This window comes from Mus caroli, unplaced genomic scaffold (assembly GCF_978045245.1).
Source record: "Mus caroli unplaced genomic scaffold, Mus_caroli_1 scaffold_11, whole genome shotgun sequence".
Lineage (NCBI taxonomy): Eukaryota > Metazoa > Chordata > Mammalia > Rodentia > Muridae > Mus > Mus caroli.
The window spans coordinates 85,665,858-85,689,687 of NW_028227266.1; the positions used below are offsets into that span (position 1 = coordinate 85,665,858).

At 40.8% G+C, this 23,830-nt stretch overlaps 1 protein-coding gene across 5 annotated transcripts in view; it reads right to left on the minus strand.

Moving 5' to 3' along the window:
* The window catches only part of Snap91 (synaptosome associated protein 91), a 116,212-nt gene that overhangs the window by 41,565 nt on the left and 50,817 nt on the right, over positions 1 to 23,830 (minus strand). For all 5 annotated transcript variants that reach the window (XM_085827814.1, XM_085827817.1, XM_085827816.1 and 2 more), the window contains exons 8-11: positions 16,619 to 16,725; positions 13,234 to 13,275; positions 6,992 to 7,062; positions 1,177 to 1,204 (exon numbers count right to left, since the gene is read on the minus strand). In XM_085827814.1, the coding sequence (XP_085683940.1) occupies positions 1,177 to 1,204; positions 6,992 to 7,062; positions 13,234 to 13,275; positions 16,619 to 16,725 (248 nt within the window). The remainder of the gene's footprint in view (positions 1 to 1,176; positions 1,205 to 6,991; positions 7,063 to 13,233; positions 13,276 to 16,618; positions 16,726 to 23,830) is intronic.

A 23,830-nucleotide genomic window follows, 5' to 3' on the forward strand; every position in this document is an offset into this window, starting at 1 on the left:
AATGGGAATCTGTCAAAGAAAAGCACACCGATTACACCTCTGCCTACAAAATGCAACAATGGCAGATGCGAAGTGCAGGCCGGCCGTGAGAGAGAGAATATGGCCTCCTCAGGGAAAGCCCTGAGCCTGTCCTTTCACTGGCTCAGAGAGAGAGATGGCTGAAGGAAAGAGTGCTTCAGTAGGCATGCTTGGGGCAAAGGCCCCTAATAATATTTCCTCCCCTGTTTCACTAAAATACACTGCATGGGACTGGAGAGATGGCTCAGTGGGTAAGAGCACTTACTGCTCTTCCAAAGGTCATGAGTTCAAATCCCAGCAACCACATGGTGGCTCACAACCATCCTTAATAAGATCTGATGCCCTCTTCTGGTGTGTCTGAAGACAGCTACAGTGTATTTAGATATAATAATAAATAAATCTTTTTAAAAAAATGTCTTTAAAATACACTGCACCCTGTGCTGTGCTAGATCACGGATTCACAATATGTGAAAAGAGTTTTTAATTATCAAACATTATACAGCTATGTATGGTTTCAGCTGTCACATAAATACAGGAAAAACCTCACCTGTTTAAGACCTGGAGTTCTAAGAGAAAGCCAGATCACATATAAAAACAACTTAATCCTTTCTCAGAAATGTAAATCGACTGTTCCATCTGCTTTACCCCTGGAGGCTGTGAGCCTCTCAGTGTGGGTGCTGGGAACTGAACCTGGGTCTTCTGCGAGAGCAATGGTTGCTCTTAACCACTGAGCTATCTCTCCAGTCCTCAATCAGACATTTCCCACTATAGTTATATCAGAACTGTTTGTCATATTGACAATCTGGAAGTCACTTAAATACCCACTGGAGGAAAAATGAACAAACCGGCTTTTGGAGCTAAGACCGTGCCCCAAAGACATTAAGTAAAATTAATAACTTATGAAAGGTCAGACTGGCTGGATCTACTCAGAGGAGGTATCCAATTTATAGATGGAGAAAGAAAGGGGGCTTCCAGGGGCTGAGGTCAGGAGGCGCGTGGGCATTACTGTTTCACGACCCTAGAAGATGAGGAAAGTCCTGGGAGTGTGTTGCGGTGTGACTGCTGTATCACAGTATAAATGCACTCGGTGCTTTGAGCTTTACAGTAAACAATGCTACATGTAAAAAAAGAAAACAGCAGAGAAACAAACCAACTTACCTTACTTAATGGAGAGGGAGCACCAGATCTAAAGGAAATACAGGAAAAGAAAATGTGAACGTGCCCAACTTCATCCGGCTTTAGATTAGATCACCTTCATGGAACTCCATGCAACAGAGGAGCTCAGAACGCTTGTCTTTTGCTCCATGATGTCCTCTCCCCAACTTCCCCACTGACTTCCAATCTCTTAGCAGACATTCTTAAATTCAAAATTATCTTCTCTTGAGTCATTATTATTGCTTATGTCCACCAAGAAACCACAGTTCAAAGTTCAACTTCTAAAACTCCCCCAAGGTTTATGAAAAGGCACCCTCCATAAACCAATACCTGTTTATCTCATTTCAAAAGTCAGAAAGCTCAGAAACAGAATGGTGTATTGCAGTTCGCTCAATTTCGACTGGAATGCATAAAAGAAGGAACCCTAGAGAAAAATGGCCAGGATCCCGTGAGCTGTGTGAGTGAACCGGACCCCACACACGCAACCAGACTCCTGCTGGTGTGTTATTTTCAGGCCCGCAATGGAAATGCTCTAGAGAAAACTGTTCCCATGCAGTTGTCATAAGCAGTGGGAGTTCTGAGTAGGGCAAAGTCGGTGCTTCGTTCTGATTAGGGAACTAAACAGTCTTTACAGATAGCACTGATTCTAGCACAGGCTGCAGACAGCCACATGTGTGAAACATCTGTCTGCATGGCTCACACTTTCCTAACCTGGGAGAGAATAAAATGAACAGTCAGACAAAATGAAGCAAACAAACTCCAAGGGTAGCCGTAGTCAGGTCAGCTGTAAGGATGGCTGTCCCTCAGCTTGGAGCAAATACAAGGTTAGTAACTGGGATTGTTGTCCAGTACTATGCAAATTCCACCTATTCACAGATACTGTACGCTAGCTTCTACTACTGGATGCATGCCCGTAACTTCCCATTTCAAAGGCTCTGCTAACATGAAGTGATTCTGTTTTTGCACCACAGAAAGGGACTTAGGAACTAAAGAATCTAGTGCACCATAAGGTTGAAATCTCAGGCAGTCTTGGATATTTTTTCCACTTACATAATTTCCTTCATACGTATGGAAAGGGAAGGAAATTAAATATATCATATGAAAAAAAACACTAAATAAAAAGACAAAAAATTAAAACCTAAAAAACAAAACAAAACAAAACAATATTTACTTGGCAAAAACAAAGAAACCACAAACACCCTTTGACACGATCACTTTCTAAGGACAAATTCCTTTTTCTCTCAGTCAAATTTCATAAGCCAAGTTTTTAAAGTCCTGAAAAAAAAAGGCAATGAAATATTTACCAGCTAATACCTTGATACTGGTAACAGCTTCCTATCTCACAGCAAGTACAACATAAGCTGACAGAATACTGCCCTCTGCTGCTAAATAACTCAATTTCAAGCTGCGTGAAAGAAAATTGTAATCGGTACCATCATCCTTTGCATTTAAATCCCACAAGGCACTCTTACTAGCGATGCCTGGGGCGACCCCATGGATTAAACAGTCTCTCCTGAGCCAACGGGACACCTGCTGTTTACACTCCAACTGTCTCTGGTTACCAATCTTCATCACTGGGTGCTAAGTTCTCTGAGGTGAAAGAACACATTCTGCTGTTTTATTACCTGAACATGTTATACAGCATCTGGCATTTTGGGAGTTATTATTTAAAAGCTTAAGAATGTATTTATGTGCTTATTCTATAGTCATCAATGAGCCAAAAGCCTTAAGAAATTGTCCTTGCCCCAATGAGATAGCTCAGTGGATTAGTGGAACTAAGCTGGCAACATGAGTGACCTCTGTCCCCATTGACTCTATCTGGCCTTTACCTGACATATACTCACAGATATTTCTATGGGGCTATTAATCACTGATCAAAATCTACTCCAAAACTGTCTGATCCTCAGAGCTGGTCTCTGGTCCACATTCAACCCTGCCCTGGAAGGGCACACGTGGGACAGCACATTAATTCTTTCTCACAGGTCATAAATTGATGTTTCTTGCATATTTCTTGCTTGCTATTCCATCCTACATATTTGCCACTGACAGTTTATGAGAAAATGCTACTACATTTTGCATATAGACAATATGCAAATATACATTTATTTATTTATTGCAGACCAATATTCATTTGCAATTTCATGTACAGTGTCCTGGTTGGATTTCAACTTGACACAAGGTGGAATTATCTTAGAAGAGGTAGCTCAATTGTGAAAATGCCTCCATCAGAGTCTCTAGGGCACTCTTGATTAGTGGTTGATGTGGGAGGGTCCAGTCTCGTGTGGGAGGGGCCAACCCTGGTAGGTGGTCGTGCATGGTATGAGAAAGCAACAGGCTGAGCAGGTAAGGAACACTGTTCCTTGTCCTCGGCTTCAGTTCCTACCTCCTGGGTCCTGCCCTGACTGATTTCTTGCCTTGATTTCCCTCACTGATTGACTGTAATCTGTGAGGTGAAATACACCCTTTCCTCCCTAAGTTGCACTGGTTGTGGTAGTTATCGCTGCAACGGAAACGTAACCAGGCCTTATAGAAATCTATAACATACTGGATCAAGTTGGGAAAACTAATGCATTACTGACAATCTGAAACGATAATGAATATTATCTATATTGTAATCTAAGCAAAAATTCTAAAATGCTACATAAAGGCCTGCTGGCTTTTTCTATGAACATGGAAGCGGTCAATGTTTTTTTCAAAGATGGGAAATAGTAAGCTATCAATAGAGGAATTTATGTTATTTAATGACCCCCCCCCAAATAATTCCTATGTAGCATAAATGCTATCCAGAAAAATATAGAAATGTAAAAGCCTATAAATATCTCATAATTTTAATTACAAAAGTCACCCGGGGTTTCCTAGCTGATCAGCTCAACACTTAGTGTTAGAAGTACCAAAAACAAATGGCATTCGTGTCTCCCATAGCAGCCTTTTGGTCTGAGCTGGGTTTTATGTCAGGGTTTCTATGCAGGCCAGGAACTTGCTCTGTAGACTATGCTGGATTTGAACTCAAGAGATCTGCCTGCCTCTGCTGCCAGAGTGCTGGGACTAAAGGTGTGAGTCACCACTGCCTGCTTTAGGATCATCGCAGCAGACATTTGCAAATGCATATACATTGTCACAGTCTTAGAACAGTTTTGTATTGCTATAGAATGGCAAAGAAAATATCTTCAAACCATTTATGCTTCTTGTAAAACTGCCCTGGCCTTCTGCAGTGTAGCAGGAGAAAAATCTTTTATTTACCCAATGAAAATACCTTTTCTAAAAGTGAAGAGGGTTATTTATACACCTAGGAGATACTGTTAATTATGAGACAACAGGACCCAAAGGAAGCAAAACCATCCTTGCTAGTCACCTTGGGAGAAAAGAGAATACATAATAAAGGCATAGATGTATGAGATGGACACTAATGGACACTGATCAATTTCCAAAATTCCAAATACCAAATATGGTGGGTTTTGTTTGCATTTTTAGTAATTACCAAATGCAAAAAACAGTAACTTAGCGTGGTACTCACCCTTCACTTAAGTTCCCATGTAGGCACAAACATACAGAGAAGAAATGAGTTAACTATTAAAGCTTGTTTTTCTTAAAATCAGAATAAACAGAAGACAAATCAAAATATGGTTCCAGCCAATTAATGAGAAGAATCTGACAAGTACAAAAGAGTGATTTAAAAGGCACCAGAGAAAGTTCTTCTAAGTTGAATGACTTTGGCTCCAGAGTTTTAATCCTTATTTCTAAAAATGCCCACCGGTAATTTCCCTCAGATAGCCCTCTGAGGCCACAAAGGGGCAAGTTCAGAGTCAAAGCTTGGCTAAGGAGCCTGAAGATGGGGAAGAAGGCGCTGGTGAAGGAAGCCCTAGAGGATCTAAGGGAAGTGGGGAGCTTGGCAGTGCTCAGCCCGAGAAAGCAAAGGCTTGGAGAAGCAGCCTGCAGCACACACACAGTGCTCAACAGGGAAAGAACGAAAGCCCTTCAGCTACTGGAGCTTCCAACAGAGGGTGGCCCCAGCTATACGTGAGAGTGGGTGTTTTAAATTGGTATGTGGTAATCTCACATCAAAAGCTGTTCAGCCACAGCTACACTCGAGCACAGCTTGGCCTTAAAACAACCCAGAGAGGTCATGTCGTCCACAGAGGCTGTGCAGCCAAAAGTGCCTGAAAAACTCCCCTACTGAAAACGTAAAACCATACTATATATATAACACTATACTACACTAACTTGAGGGGAAAAGACAAAAGAAACAGCACATAGCTGATGAAACAACTATAAAAATGTAGCATCAAGACATAAGCGTAGGTTCTGCGAGAATGCTCAGAGAGAGATCGTAAGAGTTAAATTTTACAGCTCTGCCATTGGCAAAAACCAAACCAACCAACCAACCAACCAACCAACCAAATGCAAATCTGTGTCCATCCTGTGGCCCTGCAACAATCTGTTTCTGCGCTATCTGATGAGTAAGGTGACCTCTATTTGAAGATGGGACCACTAATGAGGACCTGCAAGCTGACTGCATAGCAGGCTCTGCACTAAGTGTTCAGATAATAGGGTAGAAAACAGTCTCTACATTTAGAATCAGGAACTCTCGTGGAATTACACATGTGGATAAACAGCCACAATACAAGCAAGCTCACGACTCAGGAAGGAAGGCTTCCTAAGAAGGCAGCGTTGCAAACAGTCCTTCCAGGAGGCATGGGATCTACATAACTGGGAGGAGGTGGCTCCAAGGCTAATGAATATAGTGGAAACAAGGAACAAATGCCAGAAAGTACAGACAATTCTGATGTCTGTTTCAGAGGTAGGGGAATAAAGGAACCTGGGCAGTATTTTGTACACAGTGACGAGAACAGCTGAGGACTAAGTACCCAAGCACAAAGGCAGCAGAATAAGCAAAGACTGTGTGAGTCACCCTTGCTACTCCCTTTATAGGATGACTCTGGAGTAATAGCAGCATGATGTGTCTAAGGGCTTACAGGGAGGTGTGTCACTGGAGACTACACTCCAAAAGCCTGTCTTTCCTCACACCACAGTTGGCTAGTCTTGGTATTCAAGGATGGTTGTGAAACTCTCCTTGCTTGAGTCACAACCAATCACAATAGCTTTAATCTTTTTTTTCTAATTATTTATTCACTTTACATCCTGATCATTGCTCCCCTTCCTGGTTGCCCCTCTCAGTCTCTCCTCCCATTCTCTCCCCCTTCTCCTCTGAGAGAGTGGAGGGGCCCCTGGGACACCCCCTACTGCAGGGTTAGGTGCTTCTTCACCCCCATCCCCCTTCCCGAGGTCAGACAAGACAGCCAAGTTAGGGGAACGGGTTCCACAGACAGGCAACAGATTTAGGGATGGCTCCCGCTTCCACTGTTCAGGACCTACATGAAGACCAAGCTGCACATATGCTACACATGTGCAGGGAGCCTAGGTCCAGCCTGTGCATGCTCTTTGGTTGGTGGCTCAGTCTCTGAGAGCTCCCAAGGGTCCAGGTTAGTTGGCTCTGTTGGTTTTCCTATAGAGTTCCCATGCCCTTCAGGACCTACAATCCTTGCTCCACCTCTTAAAGAGTAACTTCTAAAGACATATCTGTAAACCAGCAGGTCCAGTCAACCTGCTGCAAACCATGGATTCTTCTGTGACATTCCCTGATAGGTCAGGTGTCATAGGCTAGAAAGAAGGGTAGAGGTTCTGAGGGACCCCAGGAGACTGGCAGCTAACCACACCCTGAATCTGCCCTGGAGTAAGTAGTTACCCCTGAGAAATTTCATTCTCACGAAGAACCACTTGGTGTTTTTCATCTTATGTACAGTATACAAGCAGTGCGTACTTGTTTCCAGGTTTCTTTCCTTCTAGGGTATTTAGATGTTGTTCAAGGGTCTCCATAAGACTGCTGGGAGCCTACAATAAGAAATAAAAACAAACGTCTGTGTTGTTCTCTCCCAAAGCCAAGCACACTCTAACATCGCTGTGTTAAAGTGATCTTAAACTTTAGCATACCATACTTTAACTCCGTGTGGCAGAAGTTCATGTGAGTACCCTGCCTGAGATGATTCCATGCTATGTCCTTTGACATTTAGGAATTTAAGTTCTGCGGCATCTCAGATAGGCCCATCTTAAATAGACTTACCTCCACTAAATTCCCAATGACGTTACAACACTATTTCAGTAAAAGATGTTTCCTGCATCAGACAGGTGTCTACTAAGGAGGTCAAGGTTGCTGCTACTTCACACAGAGCCTCCGTGAAAAAGAAATAGGTACTTATTTGCATCCAAATCCAAAACATATGAGCCCAAATATAAATTTATAGAAATTTGAAAATATAGCAAAAATTCATTTTTACATGCCTGGTTGAAATATTAGGGATTATCTTCACCACCATTTAAGAAAGGGTTAAGGAGCAATAAGAATGTCACCTTAATACAGAGTGGAATTAAGATTTTCCAATGTTTAATATTTAATTTATATATAATAAAGTAACCAAACAATATGATAAAATTTTGTATTATCAAATAGATTTGGTATATTTCAATCCTTAAAGATTCAATGTTTCTATAAAATTTCAGGCAATAAAAATGGTATTTTATTGCACATTCAAAGGGGACATAATGGTTTCTACAAATATTTGCTCAATCTATTCTTCAGGCAGTAGAAACTGAACTTGCTTTTTCTCTTAATGCAAACGAGACCTCAACAGTGTAGTGGTTCAGAGAAAAGCACTCAATGTTGAAGCATCTATACATTTATAGGTACATCCTGGTATTTATTTTTAATGGGAAATTAAATTTGAAGGACTTTACCCTAACCATGCTACTGTTGTAGTACAAGAAAAATTATAAGAAATTCATATAATTCTATATTTTACCTGCGCTTAACAACATTTAATCAGATGCTTATTAAAGTTTCGAAATTTTGGACATTTAGGTATTTAATATTACATTTCATTTTTATAATAGACTCAAACTTTCAATGTTTATGTGATGCTACATGATTATAAATGAGAATTAAGTATAAAACTGTAACTACATCTGTATAAACTGTACATAAACTGTAAAAAATCACTAAATGTATAAACATATTGACTTGATCCAAATTACCAAAGTAGGATAGCAAGAGACATCTCTATTAGCTCTGCCTAACAAACTTCAGAGTGGAAAAGTTGTCGAGAGATCTAGTATGCTTAGAAAAAACGATGCAAATTAGAATGTCAGCTACAGCTCAGGTGAAGGCAGATTTCCAGCGAACTCTGGCCGAAAATGAACTTAGTAAGTTTCAAAAAATGAATTTTCAAGGTAGTTAATTGAAGCTTTGTTCTGTACATTAGATTCTATATCTCAAAGTAATGATCATTAGATAAAACGTGCATTGTAACTTTAAACAGAAAATGTAACTGATGTAAACCCTCAAACGTTTTAATCGATAACTTCACAGCCATTCTTCTAGTCTCATGATAGATGTGTGTGTGTGTGTGTGTGTTACTGACGACAGTGAAGGTGGCTAAAAAGGCATGAGAACACATTTACATTTTTTTCATATAAATTATGGGGGGAAACACATATCAAGTCATGGAGCCTCTCTTTAGTCACAAGACCCGTGTTCTCTACATGCGAAATGCACTATACCTAAATTTTTATTTCTTGCTGAGCTCAAATAAAAGCTTAGGAAGTGCAAACAAAATTTGTAATAAAAAATGTGGAAGAAAACACGGGATAGCAAAGGCTCACAGGATACATAGTGTCCGACCTGTCAATGCTGAGATTAAAACAAAATTATCAGGAAGATTGCTTGTGACTCCATTCTTCCTGGGACATTTCTATTCCTCACCCTCGTTTTGGAGACAGGATTTTACTATGTAGCCCTGGCTGGCCTCAAACTCACAGAGATCCACCTGCTTCTGCCTCTTGGGTGCTGGGACTGAATGTGTGTGCCACCATGCCTCTCGTGGGCCATTCTGTAATGACTGAAAAACCTGGACACTGCAGTAGAGATCGCATCAGCTGAAAAGGGAACCCATCAAGAGGGTGAGCTGCTCTGGAGAGTTACTGAGCAGCACACTCTATGTATAATTCATTGAGCCTTTTATCCTACAGGACTTAAAAAAGTGCCTTAACATTAAATTTTTCATAAGGACATGTGAAGTTCCAAGAGAGACACCCTTTGATGGGAATGTCCAGGAGCACGTGATGTATGCTCTCTTCACTGTTGGTGGTACAGTGATGTCTGACACACAGTAGGCAGGGGGTAACACCTGACACACAGTAGGCAGTGAGGAACAGTGGCCTCCTGAACTTCAAAGCAGGCACTTTCAGAATGCGTCTGCTGGGGCGAGAGAAACTTAAAGGAACACTGAGAGTCAGTAGCATCTTTATCTCCTTATTTCAGAAAAACAGCCACATGGATAAGATCAATCAGGTGACAGGTAATAATCATAAATGTGTCACAGAATCATCAATGATATAATTTTTAAAACGAGCGCTTTTGGGTTAGCCAAAACTCCAGCCATCAAAACCTAAGAGCTTTTCATAAACGGAGTTTAAAATTTGGAACCCACACACTCCAGGAAACACTATTATGAGAATTATTTTTTGAAATAAATTCATAGCTTATAGTGATATTCAGAGTAAAGAAAAAAAATGCATCCACCTATATGCTACCGGTCATAAAATCAACTTAAAAAAAATACAACAGTAATTCAGATTTTAGATTAGATCTCAGAAACCACTCCTAGTGCTGAGAAGAAATATTTCAGCCGGGGAACACATTCTCCTACTCTTTGAAATAGTACTTTAAATATCATCTGAAAATGTCATTGACGTTCACAAATCATTTATGTGGTGGTGCTATGTGCACAGGTGTTTATGGTCCATACTCTCAGGTGGAGACAGGATTTAATGTGTTAAATTCCTATGTTTATTTTTTTTTTCTGTAAGAGAAAATTTAATCCTTAGGAATTCTATTCTATGCTCAATTAGGAGTTCCTTCTGGTCACCATCATTTCTATTTATTTATTTAGCAAAGGAAAAATCGGTTTTCTCTAATGGAGTCTCACTGGTATATTAACCATACACTCAATAGTACATGGCCAACACAAAATGAACTCAAAGGTATTTTTGTAGATTTTTTTTTTAGTCCCATGTTTTGGCATTTTTTTTAAATCTTATTGGTCTTTTGTTTGTATATTTTGCTTTCCTATTTCATGTTTCTATGGTTTTATTTTTTTGGTGTTTGTTTTGTATGCTTTTTCTCTATTCTGGTTTTGTTTTTCTTCTAAAGACAGAGAGAAAGAAGGTGTGAGATTTAGGTGGGTGGGGAGGTAGAGTGGGTCCAGGAGGAATTAGGGAAGAAGAAACCATGGCTAGACTATATGGTATGAAAAAATTGTTTTCAATAAAAAAGAAAAAAAGAAAGATAATGAGTATTTGAGTTTGCTCATGAGTGCAGCACCCACAGAGGCCAGATGATGGTGTTGGGTCCCTTGGGACCGGAGCTACAGGCTCTTGTGAGCCACCTGACTTGGGTGTTGGGAAACAAACCTAGGTTTTCTGCAAGGCAGCAGGCACTCTTAACCCCTGAGCCATCTCTCCAGCCCATATTTAACTCTTTTCAGTCAGACATTTTTGTTCACTTCTGTGGTGGATAGAGTGTCATAGAAGCTGTGCTGAAGCCTGGCAGAGAGCAGACCTTCATCTCATAGGAGTTAATGGGTGGGTCCATACATCCTTGTACTGCAGATTCACCTCTGGATGAATCCTGATTTAATCCTCTCTGAAGGGCTAAACTTCAGAAGACTCACATTCCTGCTGAAGCCTGACTGTACAGTGAGAGGACGAGGGGTTCCTAAGTCCCTGGCTCAGTGAGAGACTCCCCTCAGCCTGGAGAAAGGGGCTCTAATAGAGGAGACTTTATGCAGTGCATGCGGCTCACAGTCACAGAGAAATCACGTAGCTCACAACAACAAAGAAAACATAATCAAGCTACTAATTAAGACATTCCAGAGGCATGCCATATTCTTATATTGGAATTTAAATGCACACAGAATTTTGTTAGAGGGGTTTTTATGGGGTGGTAATTTAAAAATAAATACTAATATTGAAGTTTTATGTTGCTCTTTAGCTCACAAGAGAAACAGGATAGAATGTTCTGGATTTTAATGACTATCATAGAACAGCTTTCTACTAGGCTTCCCAAGTCCTGGCACATACAGCATACATCATTAAATATGTCTATAGACTTCTTGAGCGATGACATCAGCTGCAATGAGTAATCTGGTATCGTTAGTGCCCCTTCCTTCAATGATCTGCTATCATTTTCAAAACTGAAAGCCAACGAGGTATTTATATGGTCCCTTGACTCTCTCATAGTGTCTAGACTGCCCAAAGGGAGGCATGTAAAGGCCTGTTCTTACCTGCCAGGCTCCTCTGCACTAAATCACTGGTTTGTATTTATCCCACAGTGAGGGTTGTCCATAGTATAAAAGAAAATTGACTGTTTCTAAAAATTACTCATTGAGCTAAAAATGCAATGTCCTTTTAAAAACATGTATTATATATTTGGAACACTTAGAAAAAATGCAGTGTATCTTTTGCTAAAGATGAAAAAATGAAAACATTCATTTTCTTATGACGTTACAAAGATAAGCTTACTTCAACAAAGAGATTTTTGAAATAATATTTCTTGCATACTTAATAGTTACCCATGCTAAAAAAAAAATCAACATCTTATTCAGGTATCTACTTCAATGGATAACACTAAAAGGAGTAGAAATATTTTAAACTAATATTTCATCTATGAGTGGGGGACAGTCTCCCTCTAAACTAAAGAATACACTGCTAACCTATTCTGAATTATTCAATGGATTTTACTTGTATGAATTTTTGATAATTTATACTTTAGTAATATAAAAAGAGAAAGCCATACTATCAACTTTCCTCCTAATTTTTAGTCATATTTACATATTGCTTCAAGTATAAAAATATTTCAAAAAATTATAAAGATGGCAAATTAATAATATACAATATGACATTATTTAAAAGTGGGAAGCAGGGCTAGAGAGGTGGCTCAGTGGTTAAGAGCACTTGCTGCTCTTGTTGAAGACTCTGGGTCAGTTCCCAGCAGCCACACAGTCACAATAGACTGTAGCTCCAAGGGTATCCATCACCTTCTTCTGGCCTCCATGGGCACTGCACTCATGAACAAACACTTCATGCATGGGGTGCACATATCCTTATGCAGGCTCACATACAAATACATAATTTAAAAAAACCTTCAAACAAAGTGGGGGATTCCATTCTTTTCTATTATAAAGACTAGGTTTAAAAAGATACAACATTCATGTCACTCATGCCCAGCTCTGCATCCTCTGGCCACCCCCTCCATGCTGCTTCTAGTAAAAGGACATGTGTGAGACTGAAATTTACCATCATGGAGGGTTTAAAGCCCACCAGTTCCTGTCAGTCACACCAAGACCATTTATAACTCAGTGTCTGTCCTCCTCCTCAGGAGCTGTGCACCTGACATGGATGATGGGTAATCTCTGCGCTCACTGTCATTTAAACATGGGGCCCAGAAAAGTCACTCCCCAATCACCTCTACGGAATATATAGAAATTACTCCTCTCCATGGGGTGGGGAGAATGTAAAATCTTGTCACCAGGGCTTCTCCCTTCTGTGGGTGTCCTTCAGATCTCCCTTCTGTGGGTGTCATTCAGACCAGGCACATGCAGAGAACCGGGAGAGCAGACTGAACGCTCGTGTGCTCTGATGACCGGAAGGAGCTACACAGACCCCAAGCTTGGTCACAGACATGTGCCAGCTCTCACTGGTTCAAGCTCAATAACGAAGCAGTGAGTCCAGTTAGAATATCCAGTTGTCACAGCTTAAGGGCAGTGAAATCTTCTATTATATCCAGAAACATAATCAATAATTAGAAAAAATAAGTAAGGTTGAATAATGTTCTTAGAAAATTGGTTGGCTTAAGCTCAAGATCTATGAAATGTCTACAAAGTATGCCTACTTGTGGCAATCTGTTAATTATCACTGTCTTGTCTACTGATAGGCTCTTGAGACACTTACCTGCGTAAGGTCGGGAATGTCACCTTTATCAATACCAACTTGCTGTGGAAAAAAAAAAAAAACAAAAACCAAAATTACTATTGGGTTTTTATGACTTTTTTGGCATTTAGTATAAGATCACTCAGGATTTGTTAAAACTACAGCTTATTCATGGTATAAAGCAATTATTACTCTGCATATCGCCTTACTTTAAGCATATGCTTTTTACACATTTCCCATTCAAATGATTCTGCCCACTGATTCCTTGGGGAATGGTTATCGATCTTAATCTTCTGCTCAGGGTGTAGCATCTATTTCCTATTTTATAGGTAGAACCACTATGCCAGTTTCTGACACATTCTTCCAGAGCAGGGGTCTCAACCTGTGGGTCACAACCCCTTTGAGGTCACATGTCAGATATTCTGCATATCAGATATTTACATTATGACTTATAACAGTAGCAAAATTAGTTTTGAAGTAGCAACAAAGTAATTTTATGGATGGAGGATACTACAACATGAGGAACTGTATTAAAGGGCCTCCCTCAGTATTAAGAAGGTTGACACTCACTGGTCTAAAGTTTATATAAAAGCCAAGGAAATCTGAAATAAAAGTATTTCATTTTCTTCCACCAATAACAGCAATATCTAGACTTAATTTTTCTTTTCTTTTTAAAAATAAAAACATTTTATCCAAATTAACTTCCAAATAAAAATATGAAACAGCTGACTTTAGGAAGCTACTCTAACCCTTGCTGGATCCCAGTCAAACCATCTCGGGGGACCTGTACACAGTCAGAACGGCCATTCCGAAGCAGTGGAGCGAAGTTTAGGGCTTTACCCTTACACTGTCAATTTGTATTCACGTATCTACCACACACCCATACACACTACAATAATGACCGGCTTTATATCCTTTCATGACTTGTGGGTCCCTCTGCCTGCATTCTGTCCTCCCCTGTCACCTAATGATACCTTCTCATGGTCTCTCTTCCATGGTCTCTCCTTACACTGCACCCATACTTACAACTGTTTATGTATTACACACACACACACACACACACACACACACACACACATACACACACACACACACACACACACATACACACACACATATTATATAAAATATAGGCCTGGTTCCTCTTTTCATTTTTTAACTTTGTGTCACCTCCCTTAATATTGTATTCTCTAAGTCTGCCCACCTTCCTGCAATCTCATGATTGAGTTTCTTCTGTATATTTTTTAATATTTTGTATTGGACACAATTTTTCACTCAACAGGATAGCTTAGGGGTATGTCCACATTAGCATAGAGAATAGTCTACCTTTTAAAATCATCACGTAGAACTTCCTTGTCTTATAATTTACTCAACACATCATTTATTAACTAATATTAAAGTTGCTTTTAATGTTTAGTATACTAAACATTAAACATTTAGAATAACTTTATAATTTATTTTATCAATAATTTACATGGTAATTCATTTATTAATGAAATTGAGGCTCAAAGAAACCAAATAGATTAAAGAACCTAAGACATACTTCAAGCAGTTCCTATTGGAAGAATAGGGACTTCTACAGAAACCGTCTGACCACTCAGTATGCTGGACAGACAGCTCACTAATGCTTTGTAAACAGACAATACAAATCCCGAGTTTATTGCATAGCTCCCATGGTATGAAAACTCTAACAGAGAGCACCATACAAATCACACTGTGCTCCATCACTGAGATACACTCTCAGCCATAGTTACATGTTTAAAGCGACATTCTGAAAGCCTACTTCAGAATTAGGAAAATGATTCTAACTGGAGACTAACATCAAGCAGGGGCCCATATGATGCATGAATGCCATCTGTGACACACTAAGTTCTGAACATCCACTAAAGATTCCTCTGTATTGACAGATCATAACCAAACCATTTTAGACTACCATTGGTGTGTTCAAATGATAAAAATCATTATGTACATATGATAGAGAACTATATAAATATGATTAAAGTTGTCCCACTGAACTTTAGAAGCTTATTCTAGTAAAACAGTTTCATAAAATTAGTGTCCATTCCATAAGCTGTCTTGCAAATGTTCACAAATCACTTCTATTATTCAGTGATTTAAAGACAGAGTCTTAGAATGGCGCCTGCTCTGTGAATCTCTTCTTCACTGGCACAAATCTGACTTGTCTCAGCATGAGGCATGAAGAGACACAAAACAAACTTATGTAAAAAACCAAATCTGTGTGTCAGCAAGCCTTTCTCCTAAAGCTTTTGGGGGCATCTGTGTTTGCTGTTTGGAGACATGTATGCTCACTGTACACTGCACACTGCCCAGATCCTGCCTCCCCTAGAGCACCGAGTGGGAGCTGGGACACACCTGACCCAGGAGGAAATGGGGAAGCCAAGCAACCTTCTGCTTAGGTGCCTGCACATACCTCATCTTTCACAGAAAAAACTGGAGCAACAATTTTCACTAGATTATACTAGTAACTGTGGCTAAACCAAGGGATAAAGTCATACAAAATATAAACAATAAACCCATGTAGCAGAAAAAACTCAAGCAATTATACCCTTCTAGTAATAAGAAGCACAGACATCCCATGTCCCATGCCTGCAGCATCATCGGCTTTGCTACTGAGTCTGGAGCCTGTCACACTGCACCCCGGCTCTAGCACTCAGTCAGTCCACATGTAAGATAAGGACCCACTGGCCGTCCCACCAGAGGTAGAGTGATGTCATCATTTCTTGTACCAGCATGAGTCAAGTACTGGATTTAGAAAGAGAAAAAAGCTCCAATTTACAGATAATCTCAAGAATGCCAACTGTGTTTTGCAGTTATACTTTAGTCTTTTAATTGTACGTAAGTCATTGACAGGGTAAAGGAGATGAGGATTCATAATTTTTACTTTATAAACAATGAATAGATTTTTCTAAAGGCAAATGTAGGGTTCAAAATACAAAACTTAGCCGGGCAGTGGTGGTGTACGTCTTTAATCCCAGCACTCGGGAGGCAGAGGCAGGCGGATTTCTGAGTTCGAGGCCAGCCTGGTCTACAGAGTGAGTTCCAGGACAGCCAGGGCTATACAGAGAAACCCTGTCTCAAAAAACCAAAAAAATAAAATAAAATAAATAAAACTTTCTTACCATAGAACAACAACAAAGCAGTCACTAGGTGGGATGGGGCACTGGACCAACTTGTGAACAACAGTATAACCTATGAACATTTTACTTGAGCTCATCTGACAGGGAGGCAGGAGTGTAGAGCAATGCTCTGACGGGTCAGGAGAAGTGACTGGAAGATTTCCTCTCATGCTAACACATCCTGGACATGTGCTAGATGTCCTGTCAGACCAGACACTATGCTTCACACAAGTTCTGGTTGCCTTAGCCACAAAGCTTGGACCACTCACCTCCGCGACCTTGAGGAATTCAGATACCCTCGTCATTCTAGTTAGAAATCGCTTGTAAATTTCTAGCGCGTCTTTGCATTGACCTTTCTTCATCTCGAAAAATTTTTCTAGAAGAGATAAGGGATAGACGGTTTGAAGAGTTCTGTTTTACTCCAGGCTTTTGTTATAATCACTCCTTCAAGCATAGGGCCTGAATTAAAGCACAGGCAGGGGAATGCTAAAGTGGCGACTCTCCAGAGGGACTCCGAGTAGCTGGAGAAGGCTGTATGGTTCATCTGAGAATGGCGCCCATTCATCTGTCTCACTGAAAGTAACTTCAGGAACAAGGAACTGAGCTGGAAGCATGCAGGAGTCACGGTATCACATCCAAGCCATGACCCCATGCTCTGTACTTGTTTTAAAAATTGTTTCTAATGACAACCACAACTCAAAAGCTATGGCTGCATTCCATAGCACCCGTATTCTTCTGTTTCTTTCCTCTCTCCTGACTTTCTTACCCAGCCTTTCATGGATTTGGGAGACTGAAGCCATGCTGGGCAGGAGCTCTACACTGGGTTACATCCTAGCTCTAGGGTCATTTATTTTCTTACTAGGTCATATAAAGCAATGACCAATACATTATAAACCAACCATGTATAAGTCTTTCAGAACTGAAGAATTCTTTTTAATTTCTACTCATATAAGTTGATGCTCATTAGATGGGTCATAAATTACCTATCAAGTATTAGAGCATGTTTCTGAAAGATAAAGTGGGGGCTCTTATAATCATTTGGCTCACCAAACACTTCATGGCTTTCTGCTGTGTGAACTTAAGTCTTTCTCTCAACATTACTGAGACACCATGACCCTGTTGTTCTCTTGTTATCCTTCCTACCAAGTCTAGAATTCAGTCCCTAAGGTATTTAAACATATATATATATTTAAATACAATGCTTCCTCAGAGGGCTTGACAGTCATTTGTCAATTCATTCTGTCAGAAATCTGATGACTCTGCAAATGGCAGCTTGGTAAAGGACAGTCTACAGAAGAGATAGAGAAACCAACGAATACCTTGGCTTCTGCTCTCGAAATGGGTTTCTTTAAATTTCCATATGGTTAAAGTCATGCTCCATCTATACTCTCTCACATGAAAATTCTTTGTGTCACTCAACTTATAATTTTGTTACCTCATAAGTGTTTTTAATTTTCTTAAGAAAAATGAAAATATATAATTAGGAGAAGAACTAATTCCCCGGGGTTACTCATTACCTTCTGTTGACAGCGTGTGGTGATTCTACTTTTTATACAGGCTTTCCCCGTAGGGTACTTAAGTCAAGTAAAAGGATCAAGGAGACAAATGCAGGCTGCTTTCTTCATGCCAAGATTTAGCGAGATGAATATTTTCTTCATATTATTTTTAAAAGGTCACTGGCAAGCTGACCATGGTCCCTACCCTGCTCATAGTCAGGTAAGCAAACCTAGTTAACCTCAGTGGGTCAGAAAAAATAGACATGGAAGTAGGAGACAATGTGTTGTGAAGAACGTCTCCATGGGGGTGGGGAGAGCGTAAGATAAAAATACATTATAGGCAAGTATGAAATTGCCAAAGAATACATTGAGAATGTTTTCCAAGGTCAACTCTGATAAGAGCGTTTCTCATCCACCCTGGGCTGTTTTCTAAAGCTTCTGATAGCATCATGATGTCACAATGGATTACAACCTAGAGCGGTATAAGAAAATGGAAAATTAGGATTTATTCTGAAAAAAATTATACTTCTTCCTGTCTTTTCTGTACTCCTCAGACCATTTTGTTCCAATTTCTTAAATTACTTTTCTTCAGGATCATCTAAGTTATTTCTTTCTACAGATTTTTAGGAGCAGCATGAGAAAACAAATCAAACTGAAAAATATCAATTTTCCCTTTGAGCTAATACACCAACAGTTGAGCAATTTCCGTTGTCTCTTCTGTATTTTTCTTTTTTCATGATAAGCTGGGGTTCAATAAGAAAAGGCCTTCAATCACTCTCTCTCTCCAGGCTATAATCTCATCGCTGTTTCTGAGAGTGAAATAGCAATGACACAGAGGGCAACACACTGTGTCTTACTGAGGCAGCAAAGGATGAGGTGTCTTCATCCCGGGAGTCAAAGGAAAGGTTCAGATTAAATTCCATTTCTGTGGACCTTTTTTTCTGCCCTACTAAAGACAACATGTTGCTTTTCAGTATCAGAAATGACAAATTTTGATATCTGCAAAACTATAACACAGTGTTTCATCACTGAGTTTCAAACCCTGAGAGAGATTTCCAAGCAGACTACAACTAGGTCCTTACTAAGCACATCTCACTTGGATGTCAGAGTTTCACTGTGACAATCAAACAACTGCAGTTCTTGTAGCATTTGCCTTGGCTAGTTTGGTAGTTTTTATTGTTGTTGTTGTTAGCTCACTTTGACACAAGCCACAGTTATCTAAGAGGAGGAAGCATTAATTATGAAATGACCCCATAAAATCAGACTGTATAAGATGGGGCTGTAGGCAAACCTGAAGGGTATTTTCTTAATTAGTGGTTGATGGGGTAGGACTCCAGACATTAGGGGTGGTACCACCTGTGGGCTGGGAGTTCTGGGGTCTGTCAGTAAGCAGCCTGAGCAAGCCAGAAGTGTCGAGCCAGTAAGCAGCACCCCTCTATGACATCTGCATCCATCCGCTCCAGCTTTCAGTTTCCTGACCTGTTTGCGTTCTTGCCCTGACTGTCTTTGAGAATAAACTGCGATTGATATTGAAGTGGGAGGGAAGTAAACCTTTTCCTCTTCAGCTTGCTTTTGGTCATGGTGTTTCATCAGAGCAATAGAAACCTGGACTAAGAGAGCACCCAAATTGTTTCTAATTGTGCTTATTCACAAAGTACTCAGTCAGAAAGTCCTTGATTTCAACTTATATGCATTTCCATAAGGCTCACTCCTATAAGCAAAACACATACTTGCCTCAAAACAATCAGCATCCCCGTCTGGTGTGCCTACCTGCTAGCTAGACAATGTTAATGAAGGCTTCACAGGAAAACTAAGGGGAGAAGAAATATGCTTAGACCGATTCCCAAAAGTCCTTAATACAAAAAAGGTTCAATGTCTGTGGTCCTATAATTTCCCCCCATTTAATTCAATTAGTAAGCTAACATTTTCAAATTAAAAATTAAAATAGCTCAAAGAGCTATTATTTTAGTCTAAACAAAAAGTACCCTCTTGATACCAACTATGTATGAAATCAGCATAATGCTGAGTAAACCAGACTGTCAGCTTAGCAGCTGTCAGGCCAGTAGTGGGAAGAACGACATGGCTGACCTTGCCTGATTGCTAAGTGAATGGCGGGCACCAAATTCATGGCCAAGTGGGAATAAAGCTAACTGAGAGAGGATGACAAAGAACCAATAACACATCACTGCGGACAGGCAGCAGAGCCCAGGAAGATGAGCACCACTGAGGGGCTGCATGTTGAAAAGACCAAAGGCATAAGGAGAAAAGCAATTCAGAGTAACAAGCTGAAGAATTCCGTTTCAGAGACTGTGTGGGTACCTGCAGGCCAGGAAAGAACATAGTATCTGGATTTGCACAGCCACAAACAAGAATTGTAATGCTGACACTGAACTCAGTGCAGTGATAGTGCACACCTTTAATTCCAGCACTTGGGAGGCAGAGGCAGGTGGATTTCTGAGTTCAAGGCCAGCCTGGTCTATAGAGTGAGTTCCAGGACCGCCAGGGATACACAGAGAAACCCTGTCTCAAAAAGAACAGTCAGAACTGAAAGAATCCATGTGTGGCTTGACTAACAGAGACAGTGACTTGAAGCAAGCCTTAGAAAAACCTCAAGGAAGAGTAAGGGTGACCTGTAGAAAATTAAGAGGAAAATCTATATGCTTGCTTTAATGATAAAATCTCTCACCTGAGATGAAACTCTATTTCGTTTTCAACTTCATATTTAGGGCAGGAATCTGCCAGAGAAGGCAAATATCTCCCTGCTCCCCCAGAGCAATGCATTTGATGTGAATGACTGGCCCCGCCCGCATGACAGCCTCAGCTCCACACAGCAAGCAGAGCTAGAAAGTAAGCCTTGGGCAGGAGCTGTCTTTCTTGGCCTTTCTGCTACTGCTCAGTCCATTGCTTCTGACAGGCAGAAGCTGAGGCGAGGCACTGGAGATTACTTGCCTGCAGCCTCCTGCTGCCCACTGCCCAGCTTCCTGGATTTAGAGGCACAGTGATTAAAGTAACAGCCACGTGATCGTTAATCCTGGATTATAGCTTCAAGTGTCCATTTCCCAGCTTTCCCTGCGCTGCCAAGAAGCTGGGCCTCAAAGGCAGCTTCTTATTTGTAAAGGAACCTCAACTGGCAGCCTCGAAGAAGCAGGTCCTGCAAACACAGGAGTTTTATTCCAGGAGGAGACAGAAACCAGAGCCAGTTTCTAGAGGCTTCAAGTACCCACAGAAGCACCCAACTTCCTATAGTAGAGTCCCTTCTAGTTAGAAAATGTGAAGGAGTTTCTCTTTTCTTTACTTTTTTCGCCCTTTCTGTTTATTTCATCTTTCTGTCCATTCTGAAGACACACATTTTGGTACTTGGAGAAACTCCAAGAAGAATACGCTTAAACTGTCACACAGCTAATCTGGGGTCAGGTATCTAACATGGTAGCCATCTCTGCCCACAGAAAGCTGCAATCTTCATAGACTGAGTTAGGCTTCCTCTGCTTTTCTAGAGGGAAGCTTATCAAGCCATGGGCTCGTCTGCCTCAGTAGGAACGAGGCCAATAAAAGATCAGAGCAAGGGGCTGCTCGAGCTTCCACTGAGGAACCCAGGGAAGAGAAGGAAAACACCATGGTGTGCCTTTGGTTTGAGGCTGAGTTAAACTGTGGCACTCTGAGACTGTTTCCCATCAGCTCCTGCTTCTGGGGGAAATAAGATTTTCCTCACACACAGTCCCTTGGCTTCTACCACCCACTCTCCCTGCCAGCTGCTTCAGGACCCAAAGTGAGGCTTAGAATCCAGTAATTCTAACAAGTCAAGGGTAAGATACCAACATCGAAGGAAGGCAGGACCAGCTTGCTCAGACAGGAAGAACATTTTCCAGCTAGGGGTCCTTATTTTGCTTGAACCTCCCAAGCCCCCTCTTTCGAGCTGTCTTTCTGCAGAAATGCTATGACTTTACAGAGACTAGAGTGAGGCTGTATGTAGAAGCTCCTCACCTATGCTGTAGTTAAACAACTTATAAGATTAGACATGCTGATTTCCAGCTCTGGCACCCTGTGCCTAAGATCATTTTTGGGATTGCATACACTAGCAAGCGTTTGCTGAAAGGACCCAGATATAGCTGTCTCTTGTGAGACAATGCCGGGGCCTAGCAAACACATAAGTGGATGCTCACAGTCAGCTATTGGATGGAACACAATAGAGGAGCTAGAGAAAGTACCCAAGGAGCTAAAGAGATCTGCAACCCTGTAGGTGCAACAACATTATAAACTAACCAGTACCCCGGAGCTCTTGACTCTAGATGCATATGTATCAAAAGATGGCCTAGTAGGCCATCACTGGAAACAGAGGCCCATTGGACACGCAAACTTTATATGTCCCAGTACAGGGGAACACCAGGGCCAAAAAGTGGTAATGGGTGGGTAGGGAAGTGGGGGGGGGGAGGGTATGGGGGACTTTTGGGATAGCATTGGAAATGTAGTTGAGGAAAATACGTAATAAAAATATTTTAAAAATAAAATAAATAATAATAATAATAAAAAGACTTTTGAGAGTCAGACATGTACAGAGTCTGACTCAAGAGGGAGGCTATGCATGCCAAAAGATCAAGATCCCATAAATTTTAGTGGATTGGACATCTGACAGATAAAAAAACAAGACACCAGACTTATTAATTCCAAAAATGTATTCATGTTTTATGCTGGAGAGATGGCTCAGTGGTTAAGAGCATGTGTTGCTCTTCCAAAGGACCTGGGTTTGATTCCCAGCACCCACATGGTGGCTCACAACTCTCTGTAACTCCAGTTTTAGGGAATCAATGCCCTCTTCTGATCTTGTGGGCATTGGGCATGGTGCACAGACAAACATGCAGGCAAAACACCCATACACATAAAATAAAACTTTAGGAAGTACGTTGGTCTGAAATACAAATCTAACTGGGTGCCCTGTTACCTCTTTCCAGCCTCTCATCCCAGCCTCCTAACCCCGAGCCATGAACCATCAACCCTAAATGATAACAAATGAAAAATTGTAATGGAATCTAAAGCTGCTAGGCTGGAAAGAAAGAGATATTAGATTTGCAATATGATCAACAATTTATCAACTTGAGTAAAGAGCCAAGGGCTGGGGATTGAAGTGTGAGCGTCCAGGTACAGCTCACAGAGGTTACCAAAATGAACTACTCTGACTAGCAGGAACGCACTTCTAAAGAGCTGAGAATGCAGATTCTCAGGCCTCATCTCGGACCTACGGACGGAATCAGGAACTCTTGAGTTCTAATGAGGACTCCATACGTTCTTGAGCAAAGTCTTTAAACTCTACTAAAGGTACTTTATCCTTGTCGCTAGTACGGTGACCACTACAAAATAGATAGGCACAGCTGGGAAGGGGGAATGCCTAGACAGTAAAACACATACATGTGCACTTAACACAAACAAAGACATAGAACTAGCTTTTGGAGCATTTTGGCAACAATGAATGTGTAACGTAGAGATAGTCCTCACTCTTCTTGCCGAGGGCATAAATGCTCTGTACTCAGCTTCTGTGTGAACGCTGTGTTGCAGTTTGCCAGCCTATGATACCACATCTCACCCAGTGTTCACAGCTGCTGCTCCTGATGTCCATGAATTCACTGTTCGGGTGTCACACAACTGGAACCCTGCCCCCAATCCCCTTTCATTCCACTCCCTGCTAATCAGCAGTGACCTCTTGACTGAGTCCTCAGTTTAATTTTCTAGAATGACACACAATTGGAATCAGAGACAGTGCAATGTTTTCAGACTGGCTTGCTGTTTTGATTTTTATCACAATAGGTGACTGTTTCCACATGTGTATTTCACATTTGCATGCCTTTGCTGTAAGGTGTCTTTTTAAAATCATTGGCTCAATTTTTATTTGAGTGATGCTGTGTAGTACTATCTGTCAAGATAAAACTGGCTTGGAGGGAGGTTCCTTAAGATGCAAGGTATTCGAACAGATGGGAGAAGACTCCATTCTACTGG